Below are 21710 nucleotides of genomic sequence, written 5' to 3' on the forward strand. Positions count from 1 at the left end.
TTAGGAAGGCCTAGTATACAGACTGAATGTGTGTCAGTTTGTGCCTTCTTTTTGCTACAGGTAGGGCAACTGGCAAAAAGAGAGAACATTTTTTACAGGAAAAAAACAATTCCTGTTAGAGAAGTACTGTTCATCAATCTAACTGTAAAAAGACGTCGAGTGAAGCAGAAAAAGATCCATTTTGAGAAGAAGTTTCTGACACAAAGTCAAAACCTGAGAGAGCTCAGTGCTCCAGGATCCTCACAAAAGGAGCCGGAAAAAAGAACTGACCTGTCACCCTGAGGCATGATGGGATACAGGAAGTCCAGGAGGTCTTAAAGACACGGTGCCAGAATTCACTTGTGCTTTTAATGCAGCCTATTGGCTAACAATGTCTTTTGCATGTCCTTGCAGTTTTCTTCAATAAAGGCTGTGTTTTTAATCCTATGCTCTCTCTTTCTGATTCACATAAATGCTCGAGTCTGAGAAGAGGCTTATTAAAGGAAAATTAAATGTACCTAGACAATTTTCAACCCTTAATATTGGCTGCTTAGAGAATATATATATATATATATATATATATATATATATATATATATATATATATATATTCTTTTTTCATATGTACTTTGAGGTACCCGCACTCAGGCTGGAATACTCTAATCCTTTCATTACGACTATTGACGAAGATCCCCTGGAAGAGAACATAGTAGCAGAATAAGGTTTGGGATGAGTCAGATAGTGGAAGTAGAGGATATACTGAAAGAAGTATAGGATGAGAATGAAGTGTGTTTGAGCGAGTAGAAGGTTTTTTTCCTAGAGTGGGGGTAAATTGCTAAATATATAGATGCATGACTACATAAAAAGGTATACATGCATATGGAAAATAACAAAGAGACAAAAGTTGTGTTGATACAAGGTCCCATATGTACATGTATGGATAAATATTTAGAAGCTCTGACTTTTAAGTTGTGCTGTACATAAAGCCAATTTATTGTTATACATTTTATATTTTATGAACAAGTTTGTTAAATTTATCTTTTTCCTTTTTTTTAATTAATTATATTATACTTTTCCCAATACTTTAATAGTGAAGCACATATAGATACAATTGTTCTAATCATATTTACACATTGTGATAGATAAAATGCAAGACTCCTAAGCATCATCAAATAACATAACTTATCACACATTGTGATGGATTTAAAAATTTAAAAAAAAAACAGAAACCCTTAGGCATATAATCAAATAAATGATATGTAAACTATGCAGTGACCTATATAATAATGTTAAGCATAAACTACATATATTTTAATCATAAGTAATATATACATTTGTTAAGTAGACCTATAAGAATATCTTTAGAGTTGTAAACCATAAGTAGCATATACAGATGAAGAAATGCATATATCTAAATATAAACATATAATCAAATTATACATGTTTCCATACACAAGCATAGCAGGCTTTTTTCATCAGTGCACCCAGGACTTGTAATAGCATCCCTGTATTTATCAGGACAGCTCCATCACTGCTCCAATGTAGGAAAGAGTTGGAGACTCACCTCTTCAAAAGGACACTACACCACAATGCCGTAACCACCCACCACTCAGCTTCCTCTCCTCCTAGTCACTGGCTTTATACTCCTCAGTGTTTTGGCTAGGTTCACACTATAGATATACCATATACATACATACATATCATCCATGAATGAGGTGTCCTTGAAATGCAGAAGGCTTATAAGCTTGAACGTTCATTTTTCTTCAAAAAACTATCTTATAGCATGTACAATTTCTGCTGCTTTTCTGTCAGAATTGGTCTGTTTTTTTTTTTAAAGGAAGCAAGTATTCTCAAACTCCTTTAAGTATGCAAATTATGTGTCTTTATAGGACAGTCAGACTAGTCAACAGATGATAGATGAACAGAGTGAAAAAACATAATTCTTAACTCCATGTAGGACCCAGCAGTGGGAGATTATCTTTGAAATCTCTACATCCAAAGATGGAACAAGAGGATTGAAGAGGTCTGTTACATGTCCTCTCAAATAAAGTATCAAAACAACAAAATTTAAAAAATAAGTGTGTCAATGTAAGGACTGTGTCTGAATATTTCTGTGTATTAAACTGATGTACTTTTGTTGCTATGCATTGTTTTATGAAACCCAATAAAATAAAAAAAATTAAATTTTTTTAAAATATAAAATTTAAGAAGAATGAAAGAAGTCAAGTCAAAAAGTATGTTTATTTAGATCGTAATCTTTAAACAAATACATACCAATTAATTGAGTTAAAATATTTCCCAACTATCACTCATGCAGATTTGTAGTTAAAATATTATTCCTTTGATTATAAAATGATCTTCCCCTAGACATATGACATATAATGATGGGTGCTCATACAATTGATTCCTCCATTTGATTCTTATCCTAATAAAATTGATAAAACCGTTTCTCTCTAGACAAGATTCAGTTTAAACCTCTAAAATCTATTTCTGACTTATTATAAAACTCTGTACTACCTTTATAAATTTCCCAAGGGCAATTTTTTTTTTTTACTTTCCAATCTTTATTTCGGCCATTGCCCATAAAAGATAAACAATAAAACATATACAATCACAGTAGATCAACACACTTAAACAATATAAACCATTGGAATTACATGTTACTAAAAATGCCTTAAAAACTATGAATCTTAAAATTAGGAGGAAGCCAGCGTCTTTAAAATACGGTTGCGGGTGTGCCAGACATTAGTGAGGAATTTTGCCAGTGCAAACACAGTTGGGCCTGCAACATCAGATTTTAAAATCCTATACATTGGGGCATATTCCCTACAACCCATGTTCCTAATCAGTGGGAGGAGCCAATACTTCCTCGCAACCCTGTAAGCTGGGCAAAAGAGGGCCACGTGTAAATCAGTTTCCTCCCTGGCATCACAGGCCGGACACTGCTTGGTGGTGGGAGGTGATGACCAGGAGCTAGTAAAAGATCGAAAGGGCAATGTGCCCTATCTCCATTGGAGAAACAACTTTCTGGCAAGCACGGGGGAAATGGCGTCCAAAACCCCCTCAAACCTGTATAAATCCTTACTTTGTGCAAATACAGAGGATAGTGACCCTTCAGCCTGGCTATCTAGGACCCGAGCTAGTTTTCGTTCATGGTATGCATTGGCCAGGGATCTCTTAGAAATGTTTTGTGCGGCATTAGCAGGATCAGTCCATAGGTCAGAGAACCCCATTTCCATACAAGTATTTTGGATATATTTTATCCAGGGGATCCGAAGCGCTTTCGGGTGGGTCAATAGTTCCATCAATTCCGCCCTATAGGCTGCAAGATCAAGGGCAATTGCAATGTCAATACTTGGTAGTTCTGTGATCAGCTCAATTGCTTGTCCCCTAGTTCTTATATCATATTTTACAAATATTGGGCGCAGCCAAAGTTTGCGCTGATCTAAGATGTTTATACAGTCCAGCAAAAAGTGCACAGTATCCCCTTTTGTATCCAGCCTGCATTTGCAACGCCCATTAGGGTCCAACATTTTGGTTTTAAATTCTTTATTTGATAACCATGGGTTAATCCCAATGCGTAACCTTAGGAACTCTTGTCTAAACCACGGGTTTGGCAAGAAATCCAAGTAGGGGAACCAGTTTTCCTTTGCCCATGCATTCATCATAAATTCAACCGATATTTTCTTACCAAGGTATTCCCTATCCATACTTCTAGTAGCAGCTTGTCCATTGAATTTTAGCTCATTTTTTGAACACTCTACTATTAGGGAATCACAGAATATATCCACTTTCATATTTTTGCAGGCCTGTATCATTCTCTTCCTGCACATTTTTGCCCATTTTAAATTACTTAGTTGTATTTCTTTCCGACACCATTGTGCAACTTTTTGTTCATTTTCGAGGCATTTCCAAAATCTAATCACTGCAACTTGTGACTGTACCCCCCAAGCTGTTGTCCCCAGTTCTGTTCTTATTGCTTGCACCATTGCTGATGGGGGCAGGGATAAGAGGTTTTTCAAGCATTTTCCTTCCTCTAGGTCCCAGGCTCCCTTACCGCTCAAATAAAGGATTTCTGCTCCATAGAGTACTTGTGGTGGGATTATTGCAGTGAAAGCTTTTAACAGTGGTCGATGTGACTTATCCCCATAGTCACGGTTGAACATTTTTAGACCAGCGATTGAAGTTTCTGCCTTCGCTTTTAGGGCTTCTAGGTGTGTTTGCCAATGTGATATTTTGTCAAACCACACACCTAGGTAGCGGTATTCGTTAACAGATTCTAATTTAAGATCCCCTAAAAACCAATTAAACGTAATCACTTTTTTCCCAAAGCACAGGATTTTCGTCTTGTCTAAATTTACTGTTAAAAATTTCTTTATACAATATTCGTTAAGAGTTCAACTTCCTTTGAAGGCCAATTTCTGTTTGATCCACTATTACGAGATCATCCGCATATAACAGACACAGCACCTTTTTGCCATTCATTCTTGGGCTGGCACTACCCTTCACTTCAAGCCACTCCGGTAATTCCGATAGAAATATGGAGAATAGCTGGGGGGCCAGTACGCAGCCTTGTCTCAAACCGTTTTCGATGGGTATTTTTGGCGTCGGTGACCCCTCGGTATCCCTAATTACTTGAGCCCAGTTGTCCCAGTGCAATTCTTTTAATATCATCAACAGGTCTCTTGGGATATTTTTCTTAATTAATGTTTCCCAGAGGCAGTCCTATCCACAGAGTCAAATGCGGCTCGGAAGTCCACGAAGCAGCAACAGACTTTTCCATTCTGCTCCGCCGACTTCCTTGCCATTGTCCATAGAGAGAAGCAGTGGTCTATTGTAGAGTGTCCCTCTCTGAACCCTTCCTGTTCGATAGGTATTATTGAGTTCTCCTCAACCCAGTCATTTAGTCTATTTAAGACTAGTTTTGAGAATACCTTTTCCCCTATATTGAGGAGGTTTATCAGTCTATAGTTTTGAGGTTCCCCGGTACCACCCTTTTTGTGGATAGGTCTAATTATTGCGCCCTTCAAGTTTAATGGCATTTTTCCTTCTGTTAAAATTACTTGAAAGAGGTGAGAAAGGAATCTTGCCCACCATTTTGTTTGGGACTTTAGTATTATCGCAGGGAGATTATCCGGCCCTGCAGCCCTGGTTAGATTCAGCTTCTTGATTGTTTCTTCTACATGGTCTTCTGTAAAGTCTAAATTGAATTCTTCTGAGATTTTCTGCCAACCTGGGGGTACTCTAGCACCTAAGACTAATCTAGCTTCATACAGTTCCCTTGGGTATTATCCCAGGCTGCCTCACTTACGACACAGATCATATCTCCGGCTGGGGGGGAAGATGCGGATTATATCAATTTCCAAAATTGTCTCAAGTTCTTATCTTCAATTGATTCTAACAGCTTACCCCAGCATTTCTCTTTGTATTCCCTTTTTGCGTCGCAGACCATCTTTTTAAGCTCAGCTTTCAGAATAATAATGTGTTTTTTTCTCTCTTGGTTGAATTCTTTCCTTTGCTTTCTAGCTTCTGCCCTTATCTCCCTTTTTTTTACTATGGCAGTCCATTGAAAACCATTTTAGGCGGCTGACTCTGTTTATTGTACCTTTTCTTTTATCCTTTTTTAGTTCTATCCTAAGGCATTGGACTACTTGGGCTATTTTCTCCTCATACCATTCCAGGTTTTCCCTCTCGTGATTTCCTAATTCTATCTCTTGTTGAAATGATTTTAGCTTTTCCTGGTACTCATCTGTTAATCTTGTTGTTGCCCGTTTTGGGTAATCCATTTCTTGTGCGATCACCTTTCCTCTTCGTTCCATCCTTCCCCCTTTTAACCTCAGTGAGAGCTGGTTATGGTCACTACCCTCGCTGTGATGTACCTTGAATTCCTGCACTAAGTTCCAAGCTGGCATAAAGACATAGTCGATTGGGGAGTTTTGTAATCCTTTTTTAAAGGTCTTCTTTACTGGGCAGTCTGTTTTAAACTTGCCATTTGAACAAAAAAGGCCCTTTTCCCCTAGATAGTTGAGCAAATCCAAATCCAGTTTCGAGGGAACACATGTTGGAAAACTAGCATAACTAATTCCATAGGTGTCCAGTAATTCTGTGTACCAACAATCTGCCTTCATTGGATGTAACTTATGGTTAAAATCCCCTAAAATTAACAATATGTCTGAGGCATACATTTCAAAAATATCATCTCTATCCTGTTTGAAATTCCCCATCTCAATTATATATTCACCCACATTGTCCCACTGCATATATACATTTATGACAATTATCTTTTCACATGTCTTATCCAGGGTCAGATGATTTATCCTGCAAGCCAGTAGCCATTTACACTTTACTTTTAGCAATGCTACGTTACTTAATATTCTTGTCGAGATAAGTGTCATAATTCCCCCCGAGGGGCGGCCAAATCTTTGCCTCGTGGCCAGTCGATTTAACTGGTGAATGAATGAAAGAAGCTCAGACCTCTGTTCAAGGAGACCACCATTATGTCATTCTGAAATGATGGCTGCCTTTTTAATTGGTTCCAAATGTTTGGGGTTCGCTGCCCAGTATATTAGATTTTATGTGAGGGGTAGAATTAAGTCTTTATGCGATGTCTAGTTCACTTTAATGATCATATGAAGATTACAGGGAAGAATGAACCTTTGAGAGCAAATACTCCAAATTGCTGATAGTTAAGTGAAAAAAAACTCGGCTTGCCTCAAATTCAGGGTGATGGGTATTCTTTACATGTTGTTAGCAGGCCACTGCATGTCAAGCAGCAAGTACCGTCTTTTAGAATGGTGGTTAGGGACCTTCAATGATTAAATTCATTTTCACAAAGACCTCCAAAATACTGTCTAAAGAGCTTAATTTACATTTAAAGTGGATGAAGTTTCCATACCTCAGAGAACAGTGACATGGGTTAATTATCACAACTTTCTGTGAAAGTAAATAAAATTTGTAGATTTATATGGTGCGGCTTATGAGGGTATCCAGGCGCTGTCCACAGGCACGGTGAGATGAAGTGATTTCCCAAAATCACAGGTTGTTGAGCAGACACTGATACGTAAACCAGGATCCTCAGCTCTTCTGTCAGCAGCTCTGTCCACTAAGCTAAATCCTTGCCTACTAATGTATACTAATATTGTAGAAGTAGTAGAGGGTTGTCATTCAAGCAATTGTAGGGACTTATCATGTAGCTAATAAACAGACAACAACAAAAAAGCCTTTCTAACGATTGTTAAGTAATTTCAGATACTAAGGTAGTATGTAAGGTGGAAGACTTGACAAACATCAAGTCCAAAAATGAACCCAAGGCAAGTAAAATGCATAATCAATCATCATTTACCTGTGCATAAGTATAGAAAGTTTTTGCACGTTTTCTGACACACATCAGAGAACAGTTGAAATATGATACGGCCAACTGCAAGAAAACAAGAAAAAAAGGGTGTGAGAAGTGCATGTCAAATTCAACAACCATTTTATTAACTGAAAGCAAATAATGAGGTATGCTTCGAATGACTTTAATACACATAATTCTTTCTGCAAATCACAATTACTTTGAAATACAAACAGACCTACTAAAACTACATTTTCTTCACTTGATGGAAGAGGATACGTGAAACAAATTCTAAGGTTAAGATATCTACAATGTCTGTGCAACAACTTGGATCACTAAAAGAGGCAAGTGTAACGATGTACTCAGAAAAGGAAGAGTCTAATGACTTAATTTACAAATAAATGTCATTTCAATGTTGTAGACCTTTAAATCCTCAATGAAAGCAAACAGCCACAGCAGCAGAGAGGAAAGTATAAGTTTCACAGTTAAGCTCCAAAGCACTGACATTTAATAAATATATTAAATTTGCCAAAGAGCTGTCAGGAAAGATGTCCGGAATTGGCAAAGCCAACAGGTATCGCTGTTCAGACCGATTTGCTTTGTCAATGCTGTTTGCCGATGCTCTACAGCACTCCTGAAAAGCATATTTTGTCAATGCTGTGAAGCACTGGCCATAAAAATTCTCTTTTAAAAAAAGAGAAGGAATAAAAAGAGACGCAGCCACTGGCCGCATCATATGTGTGCTGCATGTGCTGTGATATTTGAGCTTGTATGCATCATCACGCCACAAAGGCTAAAAATTATGTGAGCACCATTTTTTTGCTTGCGAATTACTTATCTAAGATGGCAGTCGGTGAGCATGGACCCTTTCCTTCATGCAAAAACGTATATGTTAAGTTTGTACAGTATGGCATTGCAATAGTCACATTCCTTAAACCCTGTAAATGTGAAGGACAAGTCGTTTACATCCTTCACATTACCTTATTGATGTGAAAGTCATTACAATGTTGTCCACCACATTAAAACAAGAAAATGCTTCTGGTGCAAGCAATTAAAGGATTTTCTTTCTTTAAATAAAGTCAGGACGCAAGAGAAGAAATTCCCTAGCATTTATGTTATTTTTCCTTTGTGTAATTGATCACACAGTTCAAACTGAAAGCAGTCTGCTTCAGTTTGATAAGTTCCTGAGGCGGATACCTCTGACCAATGCCCTCTTTCCAGCAGTAATTCTCTATGCTAGGTCCAAGCGAGGATCCAACCAATACACACCAGGGATAGGTTTTAGGGTGAGTGCCCTGCCCAAAAATAAAAAAGTAATAAACAAGTTAACCCACCCACTCCACAACAATTGGGTACTGGTGTGTTTACCCACAATTTTCTAACCTCACCATTGGGAACAGATGTGTAAAATAAATTAGTGGAATCCACGCCAGTCACACGTGAGTATTCAGTCAACACATAATAGCCCTATGACCAGAAGGGTTAATTCACCCAGTCTTCCAATCAAACCACTGAGTTTACCTAACAGGAGCATTGATGATGGCATACCTAGATTATTATTAACTAGTCTCATGGTATGCAAGGGTGTTAATGCTAAGCTGTCTGAATGGTCCTGAAAATTTAGAGCACCACCATATTGAACATACCCTGAAAGCACTTATCTGGCTCCTGGTGGAAACGACTGTGTACAGCAGAGTGAATCTTGAATTTCACTAAGTATATTGGGGGCAGCAGCCAAATGAACATGGAGAAACATGCTGCTCTTACTTATCTCTACATCCTAGCCACCAAACGACCCTGCAATCAATAAATGCTCAGTAGGTCAGCCAAAGTCTTCAAACAGCTAAACCAGTCTGTCCACACTCCTGGACTATGGAATGCAGAGTTCAGGGTAAGAACCAAACTTCATGTGCTTCGGAAAGAATTTGAAATAGAATGTTTCTACTTTGACAAAAAACAAACTCCACTTTTGTGAGTTTCCATTAAGAATATCAGACTAGAATATCCCCCTTCACGGACTCTGGTCTTAACTCCCATCTACTCCTGTTGTACTTTTCCCGATCCATACTGAGCACTCTGAAGTAACTGAAAGATTATATGCAGCGCTATGCAAAAATGTTTAATAAATAAATACAACTCAATGCATGATATGATTGTGGTAAAATAAAGGATATCAATATCATCAGAATAAGTGCTTCTGGTGCAAACACCAGCAGGGCTGCTGCCACGTAGCACTCCTGAGAATGGGACAGGATTCCAATACAGCCCCTCACCCCAGACCGCACACCTCAGCACCTTCTCAAGGTTGCCAGTTTGTCATTGGTAGATGCTGGGAGTATAGGCCATCACGAGGAGGTGGAGGTGGTGGTGGTGGAAAGAGTGGAATGGGTTGAGCTTGGTGAGGAGAGGTAGGCAAGTGGAGGAGTAGAGTAAGAGGACCACAAAACGTTCAAACTGGCAGTAAGGGATGTGAGACGAATGAGTGAAGAGACATCAAACAGTGTGCGGACGTATAACAAGAGGGGGGTGTCTACGAAAGGAGCAGGCATTGACATTTGAGGGCAGGGGGAAGTTCTTCACTGTCCCTTTAGGCAAAAAAATATATTCATCTATAACAAATTAAAATACATTGGTGCTTGTTATCTAGAATATTTTTATGATGTACAGTTTTGTGGATGCCCTCCAATAAAATACAATATTTGACATGCTCCATTTCATCTGGAACCAGGCGAACATTATAGGTAGGATGTTTCTGATTTGGTCTTACCCATGCCAGTGCCAACATAGGGATGTAGGTAATTATTTGAATGCATTTTAAAAACATTTAGATTAAGTGATTTGAATAGAGGCAAAAATTAAAGATTGAAAGCATATGGACTTAGGACTTATAGGTGTTGGAAAATAAGGTTCATAACTTAAATTCCAAATCCTTTGGTTTCCAACTGCCCTATCTGGTATTACAGAAGTAGGTTTGATATTCTCCTGGAAGAGGCCTGAATAAGCTACAAAGTTGAGCGAAACCATTCCCCCACAACAGCAAATGAACCATGATCCTATTGAATAAGACAAAGACACACAGAAGAAGGCAGAAATAGTCACCCAGCATCTTCAGGTTTTGGAGCCATTTTAATAACATAAATGATCATCAATAATGTATCGGAAAATCAGCTTTAAGTGCCTATGCAAATCCTTGCACATACACCTTTTTAACAAGGCCACGTTTGTACATAAATGTGTTCCTTTTAAAATCAGAAAAGACAAATTTAAATGCGTTTAATGCCTTTAAAATTCATGTGCCAGTGTAAGTCTAGGGGCTGCTTCTTTCTATGGATTCTTGAGGGGATCCCTAATTCCTCAATCTTCTAAAAACTTTTAGTTTAAACTTACAGAGCCAAGAGACAATGCCTGAAATAGAAAAATGCAATCATGATAAATACATAAAAAACGCAGGCAACTGCCCCAATACCAAGGAAGCCTTATGTCTTGAAATCGTAAAAATGTGACTACACTGAAGAACAGCTCAATACATTAGTGATCACAGCATAGCTGCAGAAGTATCACGTGTCATTTTAGATAATGTACATACAAGTACTACATTTTGAATTAAACACTGCATTTTCGGGGAAGCTGAGTTCTGTATCAGAACAATTAATCAAATCAGTCCATTTCCAAAATGGATGCTGTTTCTACTGAAAGAGCATGAGAACTGGCACTGGCTCAGTGCAAACAAGAATGTAAAATGTTTGCTACTTCCTTCAGATAGGAGTAGCATATACAAATATTGCAAGTGTTATGAAAAAGGCTGGTGCCAGGAAGCATCAGACCATGCACTCTTTAGCATTTCAACAGTGAAAGTAGAGAGGACTTGATGGATCTGTTAGTCTGGATGTGCGCCTTAAAATTATCCTCGAGCAGTAATGTTAAAGATCTGCAGAAGCAATTCAACCATTGGTTAAAGATCCTGTGAAAAGAAAGGGGGCTTCCTGATTTTCAACGTTGTTCCTCCGGGCTGCTTCTTTCAAGGGATCTTCTGGTGTTCTCAAATTCTACAAGCTTGTTAACCTATGGTTCAGCACCTCTGCCTTCCCTCAGGACTATTTGCAAACTATGGTAATGCAAAACAGTTAACCTTAGGGTCATGTCCTTGGCAAACGAAAAGGACACAGGATGCATTAAAATCACAGACCGCGGGAGGAGCTTAGCGCGCATCCAAGATGGTCGCGTGAGCACAGGGCTCCCCGGACCCTCGCCATCTATCCTGCAGTTATCCTGATTTCTTGGACGGATTCGTTGAGATGAACCTCGGCTGAGTTCATAACTCTTTTCAAATCTTAAATCGGACTTGGGCAACCGAAACTGTATCGATTTGAACTTTTTGGGCCCACCGGGAGGCAAGCCGGGAACTGGATGAATCGTGGATCCGGGTCAGAATCGAACAACAACGGCAGTGGGGTCTCCTCAGTTGCCCCTTCATCACTTTCGGTTTCGGTTCTGGATCCTGACACGGTCTGATTGTGAGGCCGTATCCCTCGGCCCGGTGCCATTCCAGCCTCCAGTTAATGCAACCACTGCCCTGACTCCGCAGTTGTGTGGATCGCTTTTGTACTTTGGTCTTGACATTGCGAGCCGACTTTTGGGGTCTATTGGTGCCCGGCCTCACGGCGGCCATTTTTACCAGGTCTCGCGGGCCCCTCTGGGGCTTATCTTCCAACATGGCTGGTAAGGGTGACGCTGAGAAGCGTAAGACGAAGGCACCTCTCCGGGGGGGACTGGTCCAGACAAATGTTATTGATCGCTACACTCAGCCCAAAGGATCCCCTGGCCTTTCCAGTCGTACCCCAGTGGATGCCAAAGAAGATCCCTCCGCCCCTGTCGATCTGTCCCTACAGGACATCATGGGCGCCATCTCTAACATGAAGGAGACCATCGGTCAGCAATACAAGGCACTGGCTCGTAAAATCGACACGGTCGCCATCGATGTCACCCTGATCAGGGCCGACCTGTCCAAGACCAATGAGAAAGTAAAGTCGTTGGATCTCAAGACTTCCAGCCTCACGAACGATGTATTGGAACTTCAGACGGAAGTTGGTAACTTGAAATCAGCCCACGATCTGATGTCCCATCGGCTTGAGGAGTTTGAGAACAGGGCGCGACGCAATAACATTCGCGTCATTGGAGTGGCAGAAAATCCCGAGCCTCACTCGTGGATCTCCTGGTTGAGGATCTTATACTGAAGCACCTTTCTCCCTCTGGACTCAGCAAGTTTTTCGCTGTGGAGCGGGCGCATCGAGTGCCGGGTGGAAAGCCCAAGCCGGGCGCTCCTCCGAGGCCCATTATTGCGAGACTCTTCCACTTCAGAGATCAGGACGCGATCCTACAGGCTTCGAGAGTACATGGCCCGGTACACTTTGAGAACTCCTCTGTCAACTTTTTCCCGGACTTTACCCAACAGGTCCAGAGGCAACGAATGGCCTTCCAGGGGGTAAAGCGACGGCTTCGGGACCTTGGTATGAAGTACGCTATGCTCTTTCCTACTAGGCTTCGAGTGGAGTACGAGGAGCGGACTTTCTTCTTTGATCGGCCGGACAATGTGACTGACTGGCTGGATACCTTACCTGGCCGGGGTGATCGGACGGAACACCCTGGCGGTGCCGAAGGTGGTGAGCCTAAGCGGAAGTGACTTTTTCGGTCCCTGACTTCCGAACATTAGACCTTTTCTCAGCTGGGTTCTGTTTCTTTTCTAATATGGTTCAGTGCGGTTCATGTCTGGGTGGCGGGTGGTGACGGGCCTCTTTTCTCCTCCGGGGTCTTTTTGTAGAGTGGGGTTTTTAGGGCGACAGGCACACTGCATGTTGAGGTGGCATTTTGGTCTATTGCAGGGGTGCAGGGAGGGGGGGAGTTGTAACGGGTGGTGGTTGGGGGGTAATTTGGGGGGGTGTTTTTTCTTTTTAAGGCGACGATGTAATTTTTTCCTTGTTTCGGGTGTCTGGCTCCTTGTGGGGTTACCCATGCTTTACTTGTGGGGATGGGGGGTAGTGGGTTGAGGTTGGTATCATGGAACGTCAATGGATTGGGGGATCGTATCAAACGGGGTGTTGTGTTGCAATATTTACGTTGTTTGTCTCCTGATGTGGTGCTCCTGCAGAAAACTCATTTGGTGGGAAATGTATGTCATGCTTTAAACAGGTGGGGTTACCGGGTGGCCCACTCAGGGTTCACAACTGGTTCTAGAGGGGTTGGTATCCTGATTCGGGCTTCCCTCAACATCGAGATAGATAGTGTCACCCTTGATGATAGAGGGCGCTACGCCGCCATCACCGGTAGGTGGGAGGGTAAAACTCTTTCCTTGGTTACAGTATACATTCCCCCAGGTCTCCAGACCTCTACTTTCTCTGATGTTGGCCGACTGCTGCTGGGCCTTCCTGACAGTCTCCTTCTTATGGGTGGGGACTTTAATTTGGTGCTTTCAGGCGAGTTGGAACGCCACCCCCCCAGGACGCTTCCCACTGCCCAATCTTGGCTTGGTGGGTTCATAGATACTTTTGGCCTAGTGGACTGCTGGAGGTTAATGCATCCAACGCAATGTCAGTACACCTTCCATTCTGGGGCCCATGGGAGTCTATCCAGGCTCGATTATGTCCTTATGCCTGCAGTTCAGTCTTCCTGTGTCAGGGAGATCAGACATTTGGCCCGAGGTATCTCTGACCACTCTCCTTTGTGGTTTAGCTTTGACACAGGAACACACGCTGCGGGCAGATTGCCCCTATCAATCCGTGGTATCTGCGCAACTCCAAGACCCGTAAGAGCCTGATAAAATCCCTAGAATCTTATTTCTTGGAAAACGAGGGGTCCATCTCGTCCTATGTGTCCTTGTGGGAGGCATTCAAAACTGTCATTCGTGGTCAGGCCCTGTCCCTAATAGCCGAGACTAAGAAGGCTAGAAATATGGTGGTTGAGAATCTGGAGGCAGAAATACTTGAGTTAGAGGCTGACCTGGAATCAGGCGTTACCCGGGAGACACTCCACGCCCTTAGCTTGAAACAGTTTGATTATAAGTCCAATGTTACAGATGCCGCTAAGACAATGTTTAGGGAACAGCAGGGAAGACTGTATGATGTTGGTGGTGGTAAGGCGGGCAAATTGATTGCATGGCTTGTTAGGAAGGAGAGAGTGAATTGTGTTGTTCCCGAGATACTGACTTTGGATGGTGTGTGCGTGACTGACCCTGGCGAGATAGGGGACTGTTTCGCCGATTATTTTTGTGTGGTTTACTCCCCGATGTCCGACAGAGATGAAGATGACTCATTTACCGCTTAGGGACATTGCTTTGCCTTGTCTATCTGAAGAAGATCGAGAGCGCATGGAGGCTCCTTTGTCAGTTGATGAGATTGCTACTGCAATCCGCTCCCTCCGTTCTGGTAAGGCCATGGGCCCTAATGGCCTTCCTGTTGAAATGTATAAACTGCGCCCGGACAAAGTTGCGCCCTACCTTCGCGTGATGTTCAGGGAGTCACGTGAGCTCGGTGCCCTCCCCTATGATCAGCGTCTGGCAACTATAGTTGTGATTCCTAAGGAGGGCAAGCCCCGTGATCGCTGTGCGTCGTATCGGCCTATCTCCCCACTAAACGCTGAACCTAAGATCCTTGCCAAGGTCCTTGCCAATCGCTTAATCACTGTAATTTGTGACCTGATCCACCCGGATCAATCCGTATTCATCTCGCACCGAAACACTGCTCTCAACTTGCGGCGCCTACACAGTGTTCTCGCTAGGGCGGAGTCTTTATCTGAGTCGGCCATCTTGGCTTCCTTGGACGCCACAATGGCCTTTGATACGATTGAATGGCCGTATCTCTGGGCCACCCTGGCTAAATTCGGTTTTGGTGCGGGCTTTATCAGTTGGGTCAAGCTTTTGTATGCGGATCCGTTGGCTCAGGTCGTCGTCAATGGCAGAGTGTCCCCGTCCTTTGCTCTCGGGAGGGGTACGCGGCAGGGATGTCCGCTGTCCCCTTTGCTGTTTGCTCTTGCTCTCGAACCGCTTGCAGCCTGGCTCCGTTGGGAGCGTTCAATAAAGGGCATCCGGTGGTCCCCGACTTTGAAGATCGTGTTTCGTTGTATGCCGACGACATCCTTCTGTACCTCACTTCCCCCCATAAATCCCTTAACGTCTTGTTTGATGTTCTTAATTCTTTTGGCAAGAACTCTGGTCTGATTATCAACTGGTCCAAATCGTGTGTGTATGTCATCTCAGGCGGCCTCCCCCCCCTTGCCGAGTAGGTTCCCCATTCAAACCTCGCAATCCGGCTTCAAGTACCTGGGAGTATATGTATCGTTGGATCCAGTTGCCCGCTACGAGCAAAATCTCCTTCCTCCGCTTCGACTGAAGCAGGACATAGCGCGGTGGCGTAAGCTGCCGTTGTCGCCACTTGGTCGAGCGGCACTCTTTAAAATGATGTCGCTGCCTCGCTTTCTCTATGCACTTCAAAATTCTTTTGACGTTATTCCGGCGGCGTACTTTAGGGAGGTGGAGGGTTTGCAAAGGAGGCTCGTGTGGGACGGTCGTGCTCGCATTGCGCTTGCAAAACTTACTCTCCCCTGGTATGACGGGGACATCGTGCTCCCGGACATCAGGAGGTATTATTGGGCTTCTCAGTTGTCTGCCATTAACCATGCTACCTACGAACCCGGTCCGGCACCTGCTTTCGAGATGGACAAACATCAGTTGCCCGGCGGTAATTTCAATGGAGCACTTTACTCTCGGGCCGCGGGGTGGAACCTCACGGGACCCACCAGGGTTGCGGTGCGAGTGTGGAAAGATGCGAATGCGGCCATGGGATGGAATGATCGATTCACGCAAGCGACCCCACTGTATGCGTCGGAACGCTTGGGATGCCTCTGGACAACGAAAGGTTTCGAGAACTGGGATATGATTGGTATCAGCAGAGTGGGTGATCTTTGGGTGAAGGGAGCGGTGAAGACCTTTGCTACGCTTCAACATGAGTACGAGTTGGGAGACCGAGAATTCTTCCGATATGTACAGGTTCGCCACGCCTTGCTGTCTGCCTTCACGGCTGGTGAATCTATTCCTGAATCATCCCCACTCGAGGACCGCATACTTGATGGTCATCTACCCGATAATAAGTTTCTTGTAGATCAAGGAGATCGTACTAACAATCGGGCAGACCTTCTTGTGCGTCTCAGAGAGGTCTGGTCTGGGGACGGGTTGGAATTGGATGACGAGGATTGGCAGGCCGCCTTATCCTCCCCCAAAGAGGTCGCCATTCCGGCCCGTCTCCGACTTGTTCAATTCAAGATTCTCCACCGTGTGTATGCTACGGGTCCTCGTCTGGTTGCAATGGGTTTTTCCCTGGATGGGCTGTGTAGACGTGGATGTGGTATGAGTGCTACCTTCCTTCACATCCTCTGGGAGTGTCGGGAGGTGGCGGTGTATTGGCAGCGGGTGCATGCGGTCATGGAGAGTGTTACCGGGGTTGCTTTGCTGCCTGAGGTCCGTAGATGTCTGTTGAATGTGTGGGAACCGAATGATTATAACATTGCCCAGGCCCGGTGGGCGGCACTGGGGAACATGATTGCAAAAAGAGATATTGCGCAGCTGTGGGGTTCCCCGCGGCCTCCCACCATGTCGGCATGGAAGGAGAATATGGACTGGTGTATGTTTAGGGAGAAGACGGTATATGTGGCTAGGGGCAAGCCTGGGGCGTGGAGGAAGATCTGGGGTCAGTGGAACGCCTACCGAGGGAATATTTGCACACCTCCCCTCAAAGACACTGTGGACATTCCATCCTCCCCCTGATCCGTTGGTTCCTGTACCGGTTTAGTCTTCCCTTTATTATTATGTGTCTGACTTCCTCACTGCCTCCCCCCCTTCCCGATTGTATATTTATGTCCTCCTGATCGGTTGGTTCGTGCCGTGGGTCCCCCCCCTATGGAGCTTGACAATGTTTACACCATCTTTCTACTTGAGTTCTTTTTCTTTTGTTTCCTTCTTTCTTAAAAAATTAAAAATTTCTATATCCTGCCTACATCCTGTGTTGCTGGAATGTATCCTGTGTTACTCTGAGCCACAGTAGAGCGGTCATTGCTCTGTGAACTACATAGATTGGTTTCAATGTCCTAGCGGCGGCCCCTGTGGTTGTAGGCCCGTACTTGTAATGCTATTCTTGCACAATAAAGTTAAAAAAAAAAAAAATCACAGACCGCTCCCCTGACAGGCTAGCTGTCACAGAAAACCAAGGTGGCTTCCTGAGAGTACTTAACCACCGAGACAAATACGCGACTTTCAAGCCTTGTTCGTCTAAATATAATAAAATTCACAATGTTTTCCATAAACAATTACATTTCTGTTTTGTGTTAGGCTATGGCAAACGATTGTGCTGATCTGTGACACTCAAATGCCCAACTTAGCTACTAGAAAACAAAGAGAAAGAACCAAGGCAATCGTATTGAAAGAACACAGTTCAAAAGAAAAAAAGATGAAAAGAATTAGCAGTGTCCATGAAGCATGTAAAACAGCCAGAAATAGAACTGGAATGTAGGAGCTGCCTACTTTCTGGGTCAATCTGCAGACATGGTAATCAATTTTTTTTGTAAAAATGGAAAGCAAGAAGCAATATTTATGACACTTTGCAGAATGCTCTAAAACGGTGCGTGTCATCAAAACTAGGGCTCCTCTCAACAATACACTTAAAGGGTACACAATAAGAGGTTGCAGTGGGACAAGAAGCACATGTTTTAAATGGGCCATCTAGTGACTGATGCCTCAAATGGTTTTACATCCAAACCAGCCCCATCTATCAAAGGAATTTTCCTAAACCCTCATTTTTAATAAGGATTGAGCAGGAAAGAATGGGTAAGAGGACACTTTCTTTTCATTAGTTGGGCAGATTAAGACTATACATGCATCTTATGTGAAGCACACAGTGCTTTAGTTACCTGCTGTGCAAAATCGCACAAAAAAATTCTAGTGGTAGTCACAGGAAGAAAGTATTTCCTTTACGGGGCTTTTAGAAATGAAAGAAATTGTAGCCTTATGTGATATTGATGGAAATCATTTAAAAATAAAACTGATACCCTCCTCATCACCATTACCTTTACGATCACTGTCTAATTTTATGATAAAATAAAAAATAAAAAAAACTACACAAAAAATGTATTTTCTAAAGCAAATGGTTTACTTCGCCATATGGAGCTACCACTTAGTCAGAATTACTTCTTAAATCAATAAATAAGAGGTAACTGTTCCAGCAGCACTACTTTTCTTTACCAGACCACTTGTGAGGACTAAAGTAACCCCTCCGAATGTACCGGCTATCCTATCCTAACATTTCAACTCTGCCTGCAGACGTCCCAATACATTTATCACTTGTCGCCAAACATGAGCGCCACCAACACCACTACACTAAAACTGAAAATATGAATCTACCTAGCTCTAACCTTGGACACACACTGGATACCCCAAAATTGTCCAGCACCCCTATATTTGAGGCCTAAATATCTTCCTGTGACTCCTGGTGTGTTGTAGCATGTATTTATTTTTGGAGCACAGCATTTGCTCCCGTGGGTGATCTCAACTTACTGCACTGTAAATTAAGTCCAGTATCCTCAGGCAATGGACGATTTTATGTCTATTTTAAAATGAACAGTAATGTTCCCAATAATTATGAATAACTCATCCTAACACAGATGGCTAGTATTGTAACACATAAGTAAGTGATCATGAACACTTCTTGAATACCCGCTGTTAGGGTGAAAAAGTTATTTCTGATTTATATTGATTACACATTATAAAGGATTTACGGACTTGGCAGCCCATTCCACTTTCCTTAGCAGAAAGTACACATATGCTAAAAATCAACATTCTGCCAAAGAGTTTATTCTTTTTTTCAGTGTTGACAATGTAGTGCTTACATATCTTTTTTCAACCAACTAAATCGTATAATGTCTTCATTTATCTAGATGGGTAAAAAACTGATTTTTGCAGATTAAACCACTGTGGTACATTGATGGGAGGTGGTTGGAGCACTACCGGATTTGTATTCTATTTCCAAACTGCAAGAACAATAAATCAGACTAGACTAAGTGAGATGTGCAAAATATATAAACGCATGGGCCAATACATTTAGAATGCTAAATGAAAGGGACTGGGCTCCATTGTGGTATAATCTCAATTTACCCCCAAACATCACCATTTGCTGCACCGAATGGTATAAAAAAAGGGTTTAGGGTAGGTGACCAATACTACAAAAAATGGTTTTGTAGACTTTGCTAAAGATACTAGAAAAAAATCAGGATACACTTTGTAGTTTTCTTTTTCTTCTCCTACAAAAGTTGTTTTCTCAGTTATTAAAGTGAAAGCACCAAGCCGTTTGATGCTGTATTCCGGCGCAATATGTTTGATATAAATTAACAATTCAGCGTATTAAAAAAGAAGGTAAAAATGTTATTAAGCTAATTGGACAAGAGAATGACAGTCACCAGTGAGAGACTGTGAAGAATATTAGGGAAGCGGTGTGCAAAACCTGTTAGAAACTATTATTTTCGTCCCTTAAGGAAACAAATTGACATATTAACATCAGTTCTTGGTGTTGCAGTAATGACAATTGTCATTTTATCTAAAATGTATTTTGTGCAATAGTTGTGAAAGTTTCAAACTTGACTTTTACCTCACTAATGTGATGTAAACAAATATTTTCTGAAGGCAAAAATGTGTGTTTTACTTCGATATTACAATAGAATAATATGTTGGTGATTGTAATGATTTTGTAGTAAAAGATGGAGGTGGGGGTATGTATTCCTATTTTTGTACATTATAAGTTCTAAGCTGTGTTGGCTTAAAGGCCCAACCAGTACTTAATTTCTAAAAGAATAAGTGCCCAAGGCTCTGCTAAGAAGCCCAAAGAAGGTTCGATTAAAAGGCAGTGCACTAAATATCAAGGCTGAGTAGTCCTGATCCACACTAGGCCTCCTCAATCCACTTCCAAACACTCCCCCTCCCTTTATCTCACTAATATTGTGGGATCCTGCTTTCTTCGTTTGTGGCAGTTTTTTCATCATTCTCTTCCTCCTTCTTTCCTCTGTGCGTTTTTCCATCTCTTACTCTCGGGTAATGTAATAAAGATGAATATGAGGGTCAATCCCCAAAAATAAGTGCTGTGGCACCCCCACCACCTCAAATGAAGCACTGGACCCAGCCCTATTCAGTTGAACAGAGTGCATGTATCATCGCCTCAACAAATGACTTGAACACCTTTACAGGACCGTCAGTGAAGTGTTTTCAAGGAAGCGTTTTCCCAAGGCTGGGTTTATGCAGGGTTGAGGCAATTCTGGTCTTGGGCTACTCAAACGATATTGAAATTTTAACTAGGATGACAAACATTTTATTTCACCAAACCTCCTTTTTCTTCATTGTATATAAAAGTACCGTCAAATTTGTGGGTTCAGAATCTGCAGTGAACAAAAACTTTGTGCTTGATTTAATAGACTGTAATGTTAGTCGTATTTCAAAACTCTAAGCCACATGTAGGGTAGACCTGACAACTGACTTGCATTTTACTTCACAGACAATTTTTTGTCAGGGTGCAGGGGAGAACTGTTTTTTAAATCCATTTTTAAATCTATAATTTAACTGCACAACGCAACCAGGCGCTTGGCCGTCAGCAGAGCAATATCAGCCAAGCGCCGCACTGCCACCGGCAACGGTTTGGAAAAGCCCAGCAGCGCCAGAGCCGGGCACGGCAGTACCTCAGTTCCCAACATCATACTAGGTTCTGAGAATACCCCCTGCCAGAATGTATGAATACTAGGGCAAGTCCAGGACATGTGTAAGAAATCAGCCGAGGGAAAGTGGCACCGATCGCATTCCGCCGACTCCCGCAATCCGTACCTGTGCAATCTTTCCGGTGTGTAGTAGACCCGCTGTAAATACTTAAAATGTATCAAACGATGTCTACTATTAAGTGAGATCTTTCTAGTGTTCGTACAACAGTAGTGCCACATCTCATCCGAGATCGTCAACTGGAGATCACACTGCCAAGCCAATCTGGCCTTGGAGAGTGGGTACTGCCGGTGCCGGTCCCCCAATTTCTTAAGATTCGTTACCAACTTACTGGACGATGGGCTCTTAATAACATATGTGAGCTCCAGCACCTCCTGCGGCTCCGACAATTCCGGGCCCAGCAACACCTGCAGCGCCCTACGGACCTGATGACATTGGAAGCTGTGCAACAGCGTCGTCCCAGAGTGGGATTGCAGGACCTTTTGCAATGTCTTCACTGTGCCGTTCAAGAAGAAATCCCCCATCTTTTCTATGCCCAAGTCCCGTAACGCCTTAAGGACCCCTTTCTCTGTCAGCGGGGCCAACCACACCGCCCATTCCACCCGC

General features: G+C 42.5%; 1 protein-coding gene across 3 annotated transcripts in view; it reads right to left on the reverse strand.

Moving 5' to 3' along the window:
* NKTR (natural killer cell triggering receptor) overlaps positions 1-21710 on the reverse strand; it is a 492868-nt gene that overhangs the window by 403048 nt on the left and 68110 nt on the right. For all 3 annotated transcript variants that reach the window (XM_086941096.1, XM_086941095.1, XM_086941094.1), the window contains exon 3: positions 7322-7396. In XM_086941096.1, the coding sequence (XP_086797222.1) occupies positions 7322-7396 (75 nt within the window). The remainder of the gene's footprint in view (positions 1-7321; positions 7397-21710) is intronic.

Source organism: Lissotriton vulgaris, chromosome 10, assembly GCF_964263255.1.
Source record: "Lissotriton vulgaris chromosome 10, aLisVul1.2, whole genome shotgun sequence".
Taxonomy (NCBI): domain Eukaryota; kingdom Metazoa; phylum Chordata; class Amphibia; order Caudata; family Salamandridae; genus Lissotriton; species Lissotriton vulgaris.